At 37.5% G+C, this 15,991-nt stretch overlaps 1 protein-coding gene across 1 annotated transcript in view; it reads right to left on the bottom strand.

The window, feature by feature from the left end:
• The window catches only part of LOC139958766 (uncharacterized), an 89,684-nt gene that overhangs the window by 31,570 nt on the left and 42,123 nt on the right, over positions 1-15,991 (bottom strand). The window contains 5 exon segments of the mRNA XM_071956096.1: positions 24-215; positions 1,816-2,043; positions 3,862-3,999; positions 4,344-4,528; positions 5,916-6,055. Coding sequence (XP_071812197.1) covers positions 24-215; positions 1,816-2,043; positions 3,862-3,999; positions 4,344-4,528; positions 5,916-6,055 — 883 coding nt within the window.

Here is a 15,991-nt window from a genome sequence, read left to right as displayed (position 1 = left end):
GGGTTAGTAACAAAACTTCCCACCTCTTTCTTTCCCATCCAGTTTTTCAATGAGTTGGTTCTGTTGCTGCCTGAGTTTCTGACATTCGGCCTCTGCGGCTATCTTAGCGTTCCGAGCGGTCTCCAGATCCATGATGACTTGTAACTGTTTCTGTTCCGAGGCTTGCAGAGACTGCTCCAGTTCATCTGTCTGGGCGTGCATTCCTTGAAGTAAACCTAAACAAATCATAAAAACCAAAAGATGCTTAAAATGTCCACAAAATTGTGCAGCTTAGATTAGGTTTTAATTACTTAAACAGAATTGAAAGTATAACTTTTGTGGTTAAAATATCCATTTGTCTTGATATATAGATAATCATCATCAGTGGGATGGGATGAGAATGGGAGGGGGGGGGGTTAGTATGGGAAGGGGCATGAGGAGGAATTTACTGGATGGGCACTGTGAGAGAAGTTTGATAAAGAACTTATTGCAAAATAGAAAACATATGTTAACAAAATTTCTTCTGGTATTATTCAGTTTCTTCACAAAACTATTGTTTCCTTTTCTTTCAATATGTTTTAAATGTGCTACAATAAGACAAATTTAATTGCTCTAAGCCCATGTTTGGAGTTCAAATTTTCACACATCTTATCTTACTGGTGCTTTTCTGTCAAAATGATACTTTCTGTCAAAATGCTACTTGCAGATTAAGCCCTATTGAGTGAGCAGAACACATTTGCATGTTTTCCGCTACTTGAATATCTGTGATAGGATAATGTCACCTACACCATGCCCCACTACTCAGCCGAAGCTTCATAGCCTTAAAATGGAACATTAACGTAGGCTAGAAGGGATTTTAACATCCATCAGTACTTTCTACTCAGATTCCAGGGACTTTCCCCAAAGTAAGATATAGATACAAAGGATCTCAGCATGTTACTCCGTGTCAAGTATTGCAAGTTGCTAATTTAGTGCCTGAACCTTAGCCTATATACCTTCCCTTGCCTATATACAGCTTCATTTGTTGTACTGCAATATACCTCATGTTTTTCAAATGAATAGTATATTTTGGAAGTATAGATGGTTACAATGTCTTATACTGGTCGCAACTAACAGAAATATAAAAAAAAATGGGAATAATTGATGTTCCAGTCAAGGAAAAACACAAAATATCACATATTGCTAAAATTATGCAAATGAGCTATGAATATTCACATATTATCACCTATCACTACATATTATGACCAATACATGAATTATTAATGATAGTACCATGTAGGTGGGTCTGCTGTAACTTTTACAGTTTCTCTTTCCTGATCTGGGGTTCTTCAATGTTCAAGTTTATTGACATGTAGGAACTACATATAGGCATAATTTGCATATATTACACAACGAACTGTGGGCTCCAAATTTTGCAGCCCAAACCTTGCAATGGCAAAGAGGGCTTAAACAAATATATGTCTTCCTCATGGTAGTTAATTAGGATGGTTTGTTATTTAGGTGAATGTGTTATGAATTTCGCTTATATTTTGTGGCTGGTCGTAATTAGGTATAGTATACAGTATAGTAATTACCATATATTGATGCTGACCTTTAGTCTGCAGTCATGCAGTAAAGAGTGGGGCTTGTGGGTTTTCCAGTTTGCAAATTCTCTCTCTTTTAACATTGAGGTGTTTGTAAACTGTCATTATTCATTTATCCTATCACATGAGAGCTAACAGTTAACTTGCCCAAAGGGTGGGAGATCCCCCTGTCAGGGGTGTAAAGTGTCACAAGGGATGCAAAGACTCAGCATAAGAGGGGGAGGGGGGAGGGGTTAGAGTCACAAACTCTCACCTTGAGTTCTATCTAATTCAGCAGTTAGTCTCTGCCTCTCAGTAGATTCCTCCTCCAACCTCTCCTCCAACCTTTCAGTTTCAGCTCTAAGATGTGAGTCTGCCTCATCGGTGGGAGATGTCTGTTGTAATTCTGACCGCGATGTCTGAATTGGTTCCTCTAGTCCTGACAACCCAGTCATCCTCTCTAACAGACTGTCAATGGATGCCTGTAATCTATTATTTGCATCTGAATAAGGAGACGAAAGTGGTCGCAGAATTGTGGAAAGGTCTAACAAGGTGAGTCATTATAATTGACCAGTTGTATCACAGTTGTATTACAATTGTAACAGCATTTCTATAACACTTCCTAAATTCATAGGTAATTCGCTTTTATCAGAAAGCATCATTTAATCATGTAAGAAAAACACAAAATATATATGGAAATACTCCTGTGGTTTATACAGTGTACCAAATTAACCCCAACCCTGTAGTAAGGTTTGACATAGTATTGACAAGAGCCATGATCTTATGAGCCATCAATAGACAAGGTGGGGGTAGGGGGGAGGGGGAGGGGAGGGGAGAGGGAAGGGAAGGCACTGATGGCACATATGAGTGAAATTTAAAAGCAAGGTGGTGCAGTTTAGAATTTTCATACCGATTGTACAACAAACTATAATTCTGACAATGTGTTCAAAGCACTATGAAAAACGGCACATCAAAATTTCAGATTCCCCATTCACTCTCCTGATAAATGACATGTTGCTTTGCTGAGATCTCACAGATTCATCTCACAGACTCATCTAGCGTAGAGCTAATACTTTTTGTGATATTGATCAAAAACAAACGTACGATTGACATTTTCATCAAATGAATGAAAAGGCCTACTAGTTCTTACTTTATATACCTACTTACGTTGCATACACACCTACTTAATGAGTAGGTAAATACATGTAACTACTTAGTTACTTATATACCTTCTTACGTTGCATACACATCTACTGAATGAGTACGTAAATACATGTAACTACTAGCACTTACTTATACACCTACTTACTTTACATACACACCTACTTAATGAGTAGGTAAATACATGTAACTAGTACTAGTAGTTACTGTTATACCTACTTACGTTGCATACACACCTACTTAAATGAATAGGTAAATACATGTAACTACTAGTACTTACTTATATACATACTTACTTTACATACAGTACACACCTACTGTACATAATGAGTAGGTAAATACATGTAACTACTAGTAGTTACTTATATACCTACTTACGTTGCATACAAACCTACTGAATGAGTAGGTAAATACATGTACCTACTAGTAGTTACTTATACACCTACTTACTTTAAATACACACCTACTGAATGAGTAGGAAAATACATGTAACTACTAGTAGTTACTTAGATACCTACTTACTTACATTACATACACACCTACTACTTAGTAGTTAAATACTTACAATATTTACATACTAATAACCTACCTATGTAACTAATATGTACTTACTTACCAATAACCTACCTATGTAACTAATATGTAACTAACATACTAATAACCTACCTATGTAACTAATATGTACTTACTTACCAATAACCTACCTATGTAACTAATATGTAACTAACATACTAATAACCTACCTTTGTAACAAATATGTACTAATACATACATACTAATAACCTACCTAATTAACTAATATGTATTTACATACTAATAACCTACCTATGTAACTAATATGTAACTTACATACTAATGACCTACCTATGTAACTTACAAAAAATTGTAGATAAAATTGTAGATTTTGTAGTAAATCTGTTTTATCGCTTTACTCTTCACCAATGCTTTTAATCGTTTTTCGATCTCATATTCCTGTATTTACTGTATATATGGTATATGTATTTACTGTTTTATATATTTACTGTTTTATGTCATTGTATATTCTAGATTGTTTGTAAAGCGCACAGATGCATTGCGCGTAGTGAGCTAAATAAGATTTTATTTACATTACATTACACATTACATTACATACTTACTTAGGGCAGAAACTACTACTTACTTGTGATGAGTTCCTCCCCATCTGAATCCAGGTCAGGGCCTGCAAACATACTCTCAGCTAGCTGTTGGGACAGCTCCAAGCCTTCATCACTCATGTTAGACAATAGACTTGTGTTTGGACCGACATCATTAACATCACCTTAATCATGCGAGGGGGGGGGGGAGAGAAAAGAATGACATTTATTTCAAAATCATTCCAGTATCAATCACAATGTAAGAGCAGATTATTTTGCAAGCCACTCATATTTATGATGATATAGCAAATCCTTCACTTAGAGCAAAGCTTTTTAAGAGCCACAGATGTAATAAATTATTTTATGTAGTCGATTACCATCTAGTTCTGTGAATGACATTCTGAGCCTACTGTGATCATTCAGTTGATGAAGATAAATAAACTTATGAGAAATGAAACAACAAAATTGTGGAAAATATATATATCATACTGTAGACAAACAGATATAATGACAGTGTGTTCAAACTTACCACCTCCCACTGCACCTTCCTGAACCCCTCTGTGACCCTCTTGTGCCTCCTCTGAAGGACTGCTCTTCCTCCTGCCCTCCACGTGAGATAACTTCTTGTTAATGGTGTCTTCTGTCGCAATTACTGATTTCACAGCTTGTGACAAGACTTGCAAGAGGTGGTTATTCGTTTGCTGCAGATTTTCCCTAAAATGCAAAACAATGAAGGGAGAGAAGAAAAAAAAACAATCCATTCATTTTGACCTACAAGTACAGTATGAGATGTTTCAATCTTCCAAACTACCCATCACATTTTAAAGTGACTCCCTTATTAAAGTACCCATCACTTTTTCAAGTGATGCCAAAATACCCATCACATTTCAAAGTGATGCCCAAAATTACCATCACATTTCAAAGTGATGCCCAAAATTACAATCACATTTGATGCCCAAAATACCCATCACATTTCAAAGTGATGCCCAAAATTACAATCACATTTGATGCCCAAAATACCCATCACATTTCAAAGTGATGCCCAAAATTAATTTACCATCACATTTCAAAGTGATGCCCAAATGCCCCATCACTGTTCCAGTGTGACTTTTCTAATGCCATTTACATGTACAATATCTAAATTCAACATTTAATCAGTGATGGCTACATTAATTCTTAGAAATCAACTTAACAGGACGTTGCCAAGGCAACCCAACCTGGCGATGTCTCTTACCATTGTGGGTGATTTCAAGTTACTAGTGTAAATCTAACAAGGTTTATATATTTCATATGAAAGCCATAGTCTATCAAAGAAGGTACTGGAAAGGGAGCATTCAGCAGATAATCAGACATATGTCATTAAAATGTAATAAAGATGTAACATATTTGCATTTTACAGGACTGTGTCATCATGATAGAACAGTAAACTGTACACTTAGGGCTCGTAAAAGAACTGGCTTCCAATTGCAGCTAGATGCATATAACATCAGCTCTAACACTACAGTGAAGTATGTTTTGTGATAAAGTCACAAAGATGAATATATATTCCGAGCTACATATTCTGCGAGAGGATACATGTTGACATTGTTGTTTCCTCCTTTGGCCACTATTTCTTAAGCTAAAGGTCAGTATGGGCAGCGAGTATAGAAAAGACTAACAGCATTTGCACATCCCCATCCCCCACTCCCATCCCCCACTCCCACCCCTCTCCCGGCTAGTAGTGAGTCCATACTTGTACTCATATTCTATCATGAAGCTAACTATACTCATCCTAGTGGATATGTACTTGCACTAATATCTGGGGCCATTTTGAATATTAGCATAGGAACTAGTGCAAACTTATCTACTCGTATTCATACCAAGGGGGTATTCTCCTTTTACGTGTACTCATGCTATTGTACTCGTACCACAAGACCCCCCACCCCCACCCGTCAACTGGACAGTGTTTGTTTCCAAGTAGTAATAAAGAAGTTTAACCCCTGATCAACCTCGCTAGAGGTCCTGCGGGGGATAATAGATTTGTTATCAAAGAAAAGACAAGGATCAGTTGTCTTTGTTGAGCCAGGGAATGGCTGATAAGTATTCGTTTAGCGGTAAATACCTTTCATTGCCGATCCTATCCAGGTCAGATCTTAACAGTGATATGAGGTTATTGGTCTCTTCATTCTCTCGTTCCCTCCTGGCTAGTACTGTGTCCTGTTCCAGGCCTCTCTTCACTAGCGCTGCTTTCTCCTCTTGAACCTTGTGATAGAAGTAAAGAAACAGAAAACGAATGTTATTATTATTTTCACCTGCTCCGACACTTGTCATTAGGTCTATCTATATAACAGACTTACTGCTATAACACAGCATCCAGCTCGCTATACCTGATATATAACCGATTTGGCATCATGTCCATATGTGGCATACGGTATGAAATCTTGTCGAATGTGGCGATTCAGAGGAATATGGCTGATATCGAAAGGCGGCCGTCACAGAATGCTATCAAGACCGTCCAATGTGGTAACCCAACATGATATGCCTAATATAACATCAGGTGGTTATGGTGCCCACATTTATGAAGACTGTTCGTGCGTTATTTGTAAACTATGACAAGACCTTTTTACAAGATGTAACAAGCCTAAATACATTTTATCAACATTTAATATCAGTACCTAGATTAAAGAAAAAGGTTATATGTTCATCAAGTTTATAAAGCTGTTGAGATGGTCCCCCTTCCAATCCCCCCCCCCACCCACCCACCCACCAAAAGGGTTGTGACCCTTTGACCTATCACCCATCACAAATTACAGAATTCAGAAAATACAAATTACAGAAAATACAAATTACAGAATTCAGAAACATGTATATTTCAATTATGACAGCAACTTGTAGCAAAACAAAACAAAAAACAAAAAAATATAAATATAAATAAAAAAATAAAAAATAAATAAAAAAAACTTGTAGCAAAACAAGTCTATCAGAAGTATTGTTGATGTAATTTGTAAGCATTATACAACAAAATTAGCAAGCTATTAAAGGTATGCATCATTTACATAATTCTGACTAGCTATTTCATATCAACAGGTGCTGGTTACTACTACAACCATGTGCACTAGCTCATACCAAGTTTGATGTAAACAGTCAATGTATTGCTGTGCATGCATACCCATCCGTCTAACATACAGTATATATGCTTCTCCAACCTTATCTTCTGCTGAAACAATTAAATACACCTCAAAATCTGATTGCTTCAGGGATTGTTAATGACTTACTGTAAGGCACTGAGAAATGACATTTTAGGAATGAAACTATGTATGTCAGAGTACTGTAGCTTCCTAACTCTGACCATGGAGGTAAAAACAGACCTCCATGCTCTGACAGATGTGTTTTGCAAGAAAACAGGAAATAACTGACTCCTATCAAAATAAAAGGCTTTAAAACTATCGAAACAAATTACTTAGATAACTAGGGAATTCATCATTATCTTCTTCTTAATTCACCACATGAGTTCATTGTTAATTGTATATATTAGGTATACATACTATATGGTGTGTGTACACACTACATACTGTACAATAGTGATTCATGAACATACTGTACGGATCTCTGTGCACAATTAATAAATGACAGTTAATTAAAACACAAGTTTGCCTTTGAAGAGGATCCATCATCCTCCTAGGATTGAAATGTCAGACACATATTACATAGTGTTAACTATTACCAATGTTTCTACAGAATACTGTACATTAAGTATACAGGCTTCTCACTGAGCTGTAAACTGATTCTAATAGTTTTTCTAAACAGCTTTCCTCTCTTAAGTTAAAACATGAATCAGAATTCCATCCAGTTTCACAAAGAAAGAACATACACAGAGTCTGTCAAATCAATATTAAATGAAAACATATTGTATCCAAGTTACATAACAAATTTTGCAAAATAATTTTGATATTTGAGACATTTCTCTATATATACATATATTCTTTTTAATATCTGTTATTGGACTACTAAAGATTCAACAGCTGGATTGACTTAATAATTTAACATGTCTTTAGAATTAATGTAAAAGACATTCTTGGTTTTTGATATTCTGAGAATTTTGAATAATGCAAAAAATTGCCCAGATACTGCCCTCCCCCCCCCTCCCTATTTTTTAATCACCTTGCAGAGTAGTTTGACCATTTTGCACAGTTAACCATTTTGTAATGTGATACTGGATAAATTTAAACCCTACAGTATGTGTAAACAACAAACAGTGTATGCATCCCTGGAGGTAACAAGTGAATATGATATGACTGTATAAAAGACATATGTACACATACACATTGTACTGTACACTTTATGTTACACATTGCAATGCACCACAATAAATGCAATACAATACAGCTCTACTGTATTATCACAACACACACACACACGCATACTGTACCATGCATAACATTCCCTTCATACAGCTTCTACACACGTGAGCCTTTCATACTAAGTTATCCAAATATAATATTGCCCTACATAATGAGACATGTAAACTGTACACAGATCTATCTAACAAACCTCACGTGAAGCGGGTTCCTACGGTAACACAACAGACATTTTTAGAGAACAATTCAACACCACACAATACGGCCATTCTCTTGAATCATGGCTGAGATAATGTATGATCAATATCAAATTGAAATGAAAATTTAATTAGAAATTTTTATACAAATTTTGAGTTTGCTGTCTGTTTATGTTGTTAAGATAGCATATATACAGTATATTATTAAGGCATTGTACAACTTAGGTTATAATACCTCCAGTCGCTGGTTAAAACCTCGACCATGCTTGTAAATAATTTCCCCGACTAACAGTTCTTGACAAGAACATGGTAAGTAGCTGTAACATGACACGGCCGAGATCGTCTTTGACGTGACACGTCTCTCTCTCTCCATTTGAATTAAGACAGACTCCTACGACGACGACAACAGAACACAAATGATAACAATGATATTCTCCTCATTTCTAGCAGCTTCCACGGATCCACCCTGTTGTAGTCCACTTAGAGAGCATTTAACATCGCTACGGTGACGAGAGACGGTTACCTTGTCATCGTCATTTTCAACTCAGCATGGCGGGAGATAATAAGAAAAAGCTACAATCCTCCATCTATACTGTACTGCACATGCCAAAATATAAACCAACCTCGGCCAGCTCACGAGATGAGAAATTATAGTAATGTCACTAGATAAATACGACCTTTAGATCTGACAGGCTTTTCCCCGGGTGATGAGGTATATAGACAACTATGGCGATATCAATTTCTTACTTAGCAGTTTTGCGGAACCTACTTCAAAACAGCGACAGTTTCAGACGTGACGTAGAGTCAGAGACAAAGACAGCTAGGACGAGGAAGATCTTAGAACAGCGCACGCTGTCTCTCGTAACGAGAGACGGTATGAGAGAGGAATGAGGGATGTGCAACTCTGCATCATCATCATCATCATGTTGTAAAACATGAAGCATTGATCATCTCTGGAGCAGTCACGGCAGAAATGGCACACTTATCAAAGAATACAGTTATAACTGCATCGATCATCCATAACGTACAGTACACCGTATGACTGTTCCTTAATTAACCAGAGATAACACACAGAAGATGTATATATGACTATTCTTCATCATTTATGCAACCATTCATAAGTACAGGGTTTTGCATGTCTGCAGTAATTGCGGCAATAAGGAGAAGAAAAATGCATTAATTTGAGAAATCCCATAAAACATTATAGAATTGGGTGAAATGAGGTGAGATGGGTGAGGTTATGATATGGCTGATTAGTTTGGTACAACCTGTGTACATGGCCGCTGTTATCCATTTTTTTGAGTGTTTTTAAGTACTTGCATTAAGCATTAAACACAAGACTAATTTAGTTGCAGATCTGCTAAAGAGATGTTAAGAAGTAGTTCATGGTCAATCGGTTGTATTATCTCAAAACGTTTTTAGCGAGAGCTCCACGAATTAATAACAAACTTTCTTTAAAAGAGCCGTAGAAGAGACCTTAATGGATCACCAGCGATAAAACACTGCAGCCATCTTTTTACCTAAAAGCATTAGAATCATCACTAGGACAAAATTTAATAAAATCTGAGTCTTGCATGCCTACAGTAATATCTAGAACAAAGAACTGTAATTTAATTACTTGGACCAACAGTTTTTTTCCAGGTGTAAACCATATCAAAAAGGTTGTAAATCATGATCAGTCTGACCTGTGTGTATATATGTGCTGCACTCCACAGTTTTACAATCACCGGAATCAGGGACATATTGGGGAGGGGTCTAAGAAAAAAAATTTCATGTGCCTAAGGTGCTTAGATCTATGTAAAATGATGATACTTAGAAGCACTTTTTAATTTTATCTGCAAAAATATAGCTTTTTCTTAGATTAAATTTGCTTACATTACAAAAGAGTGCTAGGCTAGATCGATCTAGCATATACCACTTTACACTGGCCCACCTGAAATACTGGTATTGGTAAAACAAGTGATGAATGTGGGTTTATGTAACAATAGTACAGGTAAGTGGTTCGTAGGCAGTCTTCAACTGTTTTACCCTACAGTACACAACTATGCATCATTTAAAAACCTTTAACAATGAAGTTTATTTACCGGTTGTCTATTGCAGAAGGAATGAAGTAGTTTTGGTATAGAAAAAGAGTCTGTTCGTTGAAGCATTAAATGATGGAATGTACAATTAGAGTCAAAACACTATAACAAATTGTACATAGCTGTTCGACGTGCGCAATATACAGTACCTTGCAGGCACGCTTTCATTTGTAATGTTTCTATCGATCAATATACAAGTATAGGCCTACATGGCTTTCTTTGTACATATCTGGATATGCAGATAATATATTAAGAATCCGCATTATATTGAATGCATCTGTACTATTTGAAGAGGCAAATAACCAGATCTCTTTTCTATCCTATATATACCGCAAGAATCTTATGTTTCCATCACTTACAAGTTGTAAGTATTGTATCATACCTCGATTGACATATTTTACACAAAACGTTATTTGTGGACATTTTTTAACGTTGAGAGCCGGAATGCTTTATGGGTACAGGGGGAGGGAACACTGGGATAAACCCATATCTAGAGCTCTGAACAAAATAAGAATAAATTTTGAGGTCACCGACATGAAAATGTTGGCATCTTGCTTGTAGGTTTATGACAATCATGATTGGGATCAACATGGCACCCATTCACGATCGTTCCTGCACTTTCATGAACAGTATGGCAAACACCTCTCTGGAAATGAACGATTATTGCACCAAGCAGAAACATTTAAATATACACAGAACTTGAGTGATGAGTAAAGACTGTGTACTCATTACAGACTGAGTACAGACACAATGCTGTACTGTACTTGGTACAAAATTGAGCACTTGGTACAAACTTGAGTACTTACAGTAGTACAGAAGGAGAAAGTGAATCCACAAGATGATGCATCAAACAAGGCAGGCGATGCCGCAAATGAAAATTTTGATGGCAACGATACGGTTTATAAAATACAGTAAGCAACAGTTTTGTAAGAATCTAGTCACAAAAAGAATTTATCTGTCATTTTTCCTTTCTATAATAACAGCATTGTGGTAATATATGTTTCACCTATATACTTCATTAATATATTAGTTTACTCAATAAGACCATTAAAGATATTATAAAGCAAACTAACACCTTTCAATTTCCTTTTGTAAGAAATGATCTATTTCCTTATAAATAGTACAGTAAAAAGGCTACATATTGAACATAAACTAAGAACTGAATCATACTGCTGTACTTACACAGGAAAGATATGTAACTCTTGATCCTATACATCCAGGGCTGCATTAGTCAAGTATAGGTACTTGTATACTACGTACATATATGGCTGTATGGTTGTACATATACGACTGTACTAACAAACGAAAACCACCACAGTAACAAGGACGGTTCTACGTACTACTAATACATACAGTTGTACTGTAGCTATGACAGGCTACAGTCCATTCACAGAATGAATCTAGTACTTATATACACACACACACACACACATATAGATATGTACAGAAAACTTTTAATGCAGCATGTTTTACGTATGTTTTTGGTTCGTGCAGTTAATTTACGGACTGGCAAAGATGGAAGTGAAATGGTCACAGTTTATAATAACAGGATGCCGTCATCGAATACGATCAATATTCGTTACAAGGTGGAGTTCATTATCTTCTTCCTCATTGTCCTTGGATCAATAGAAATATTTGACTTAATACAGTAAGACTCCTCACACTATACTCAGAATCACCAGAAAGAAATTTTCGGCATGGATGCCTTAGTTATATCATGATAAATTTATAGAAATGTATTGTATGTGGAAAAGTAAGTCCAAATGACACGACAATTGCTCTGATGGACAGAAGACTTTAGGGTCAACTGAGGGTGATGGCATTGGGAAGGAGAATGGGATTAGGGAGCAAGGGGTGGAAGGGAGGGGTGGGTTTAGGTGGATCAATGGATAGTAAGAGGTCTTGTACCACAAGCAAATTAATATTTTGGAAAACACAGTTTAAAACGAAGGTGTGAACATAATTTGAATGTACTGCAGTATGTTTTCTGTTTTTAAAAGTTATTAAAGATTTCTATGCCAAGCCCTTTTCAACCCCACACCCTTGTCCCCTTTCCTCTTTATAGTAAAATGTCATAACATCCGAACTTTGCACCCATCCATGTTCATGTTAATTAAACTATAACTTTACAATGGTCTGTTACCCGGTTTAATCCCATCCAACATTTCTTTCGATCTGTGCACAAGAGTCATTTTAAGCTGGTCAGAAAACTTAAATATAGGAAGAGTTACTGTATGTTAAATGGACTATGGTAACACCCCTCCCTCCCTCCCTCCCTCCCTCCCTCCCTCCCTCCCTCCCTCCCTCCCTCCCTCCCTCCCTCCCTCCCTCCCTCCCTCCCTCCCTCCCTCCCTCCCTCCCTCCCTCCCTCCCTCCCTCCCTCCCTCCCTCCCTCCCTCCCTCCCTCCCTCCCTCCCTCCCTCCCTCCCTCCCTCCCTCCCTCCCTCCCTCCCTCCCTCCCTCCCTCCCTCCCTCCCTCCCTCCCTCCCTCCCTCCCTCCCTCCCTCCCTCCCTCCCTCCCTCCCTCCCTCCCTCCCTCCCTCCCTCCCTCCCTCCCTCCCTCCCTCCCTCCCTCCCTCCCTCCCTCCCTCCCTCCCTCCCTCCCTCCCTCCCTCCCTCCCTCCCTCCCTCCCTCCCTCCCTCCCTCCCTCCCTCCCTCCCTCCCTCCCTCCCTCCCTCCCTTATGCACTAAAGAAACCACATGTAGCTTGATATCACATCAAGAATTCTGTTTTGCAGTACTTACAGTACAATAATGCTGTATTCATGGCGGGAAGATTAACAGAGGATTAACACACAACCCCCAACCTAAAAAAAAATCAAATTAGTAAAAACTGAAAACAAAAAAATACCAACCTTTCGGTTCCCATTTTGGCCATCCTCTAACTTCTTTCTCTTTAATAACTCCCGAATCAAGCTACCAATTCCCTCTCTTTCCAAAAGTTCTCTCTCCTCTTCCAAAAGTGACTCCAAATACGAACTGGCTTTGCTCACAAGGCCAGAATGTCTAAGCAATTCGAGTTCGGAATCTCTTTGGCTGCTATGGTTCGTATGACTAAATGCATCGCCGGAATCAAATTTTTGTAGCAGAGATTTGATGCCCCCCGGAGGAGACATTGGTGTTGTTTTGGACATCGTTTAGTAATTAGGAGATCTACAATAATCTTGACTTGCATAAAACAATAGACCATAGTCCACCAACCAACCGGGTACCACTGTTAATCCATTGTCAAAAATACTATTACATCATTTTGAACGTTTTTCACCATATTAATCTCCCAACTGGATGTATTATTTACTATTTCTCTCCCTTCAGAATTTTACAAAATACAAGCTTTAAAAAACAAGGAACAAACACCTAGACAATCACCGTAGCAACCCTTTGACAAAACACAAGATTCACCATCACGAAATTCAAAGCAATTGCCGCATGTAGGTCTGTGGGTTTTCCACTTTAAATATTAGAATCTGCGAGTTCACTTTCAGAAAACGTCACCTTCTCACAATTCCTGTTGATATAAATTTACAGGAGATGCATATGGAGACCACAGTATAAGTCTCTGTGTGGCATTCATAAGCCATGTTTTATTCAATCCCTTCCATAAACCTTACAAGTCAAACAAGAAAACCATATATTTCTTCCAAAGATGAACATGTATGAAATGCAAATTCTTGTTTATGACAGTCTAAGGATCAACGGTCTCCATGGTAATGCTCTAAGTCCAAACAAGAGATAATTTGAATGAATCTACCCTAGAAGTACTTCAAATTCTTGGTATTATTTCTATAACAACAAACTTGGGATATCATAAAACAATTCAACGGTCAGAAAAGTCTACTTCAAAAGTCTCCATCTGTTTAGGTAAAGAAGATTTCATCAAATTATGGGAGGATCTGTTAAACCAAGACTCGCTGACATTATTGGTATCAGGGATAAAAATCTTTCAAAGAACAAAAAGTCTTCTGTGCTTAGATGTCCTGATATCCACTGAATTAATTTCCAAACGACAAACAGCTCTTCTTAGACAGTGTTATACAGTGTGTTCCATTGAAATGGTTTGCTATATGTTAACAACAAACTTGAAGTATTCCACACATGCACAAAACAATCATGGAAGGAAGGAAAATGTACATCATGTCAAATTCACAACACTATCCAAGATTCTATGAATACCTGTGCTTGTGTTCTAGGTTCACTAGGCAGAGATTTGAGAGTACCCTCAATATTCCTTGCAAAAGGAATACCAAAAAAATTGGCTGATCTGGTTGGCAAACTGTTTCCTAAGCTCACACCACTTTCCAAAACACTCCTGCCACTTTTCTATGTTTGTAACCAACCTGGTTCAATTTTAAAACGGAATCAGCGATACACTTTAGGCTTCAATCAAAAACAAGATTAACCAGGGGAGCTTTTACAACTATATCAGGAACACTTGTATACCATCCAGCCTATTGGAGATGATCATTAAAGCATGACTTTATTTGTATTATGATCAATAATAAACGGTAGCATGGAACTATCTTCTGATCTGTGAAGTTCAGACTCAACCTTTAATACTCAACGTAACAAAGCAAAACTATGGATCCATGGAGGCAGTGAGTACCTAGTCATTCTTCGTTCTGGTGGAATGCAAATTCCGCAACGGTATAATTTTATCCAGAAGAGTCATGACATCGAAGTGAACAGATGAACTTTCACGATATTAAAGAGGCACTTTCCATTTTCCAAAAGCATGAGCTGCCCTTTCACTGTCCTTGAAGGATATACTACACACATCACACCATTAAGAAAAGCACACAACAGAGACTAGCCTTCCAACAACCACAACAACTTGCCTTTGTTACAACAAATAATAAGACAAAGGGATTTAAAAACAAAAACCACTGTACAAACAAATCTTCAGGAAGTCATTAAAATGAGACAACTTTTTACTTCAATATGTAAAAATACTGTATGAATGTTGCATACAACATGTGCTGAGTGTTTACACAGCAATATTACAGGCTTTGCTGACAGTACTGTAAGTAACGCTCAAATTTGATCCCTTCAATGATGTCAAAAACAGAACTACAGTACAAGTTCATGCAGGTACTATTGAATATTAAATCCCTTTGTAGTAGGGACGCTGCAGCCCACAGGAAGATTAAATGACAAAACTAGTATTTCCTGGATTGTAAAACGACCCGAAGAAGTTGCAGGTAGATATCGTGTCTGATAAAAGAGTCCTTCCTTGCACTTTTCATCGTCAAAGTTTGCTCTGATGTCAGACCGGGTTCTACGTAGTGAAGGATCGGTGTTCTTAGCAATTATCACCGAGCTCTCTCAAGATTGTCAAAGTGGTAACTTGATACCCTTTATCTTAAGTAAAAAAACAGATGGGTTCTGCCACGCAGCTTTTGGGAGGAACTTTTCAATCTGAGTTGTTTTCGTTCTCACAGCAAGACAAAGATAACAAATAAGAGCTCTTAGATTTGAGAGATAGAGAGATGGCAGTGGAGTTTATGGGCAAACTTCAGAATATACGGTATGTCTGTGAGTTGACAGCTGTGAATGTCAATGAT

The sequence above is a fragment of the Apostichopus japonicus genome, chromosome 18, assembly GCF_037975245.1.
Source record: "Apostichopus japonicus isolate 1M-3 chromosome 18, ASM3797524v1, whole genome shotgun sequence".
NCBI classification, from domain to species: Eukaryota; Metazoa; Echinodermata; class Holothuroidea; order Aspidochirotida; family Stichopodidae; genus Apostichopus; species Apostichopus japonicus.
The sequence above is the reverse complement of the archived record's forward strand: the minus strand, read 5'-3'. Positions and strand labels throughout refer to the sequence as shown.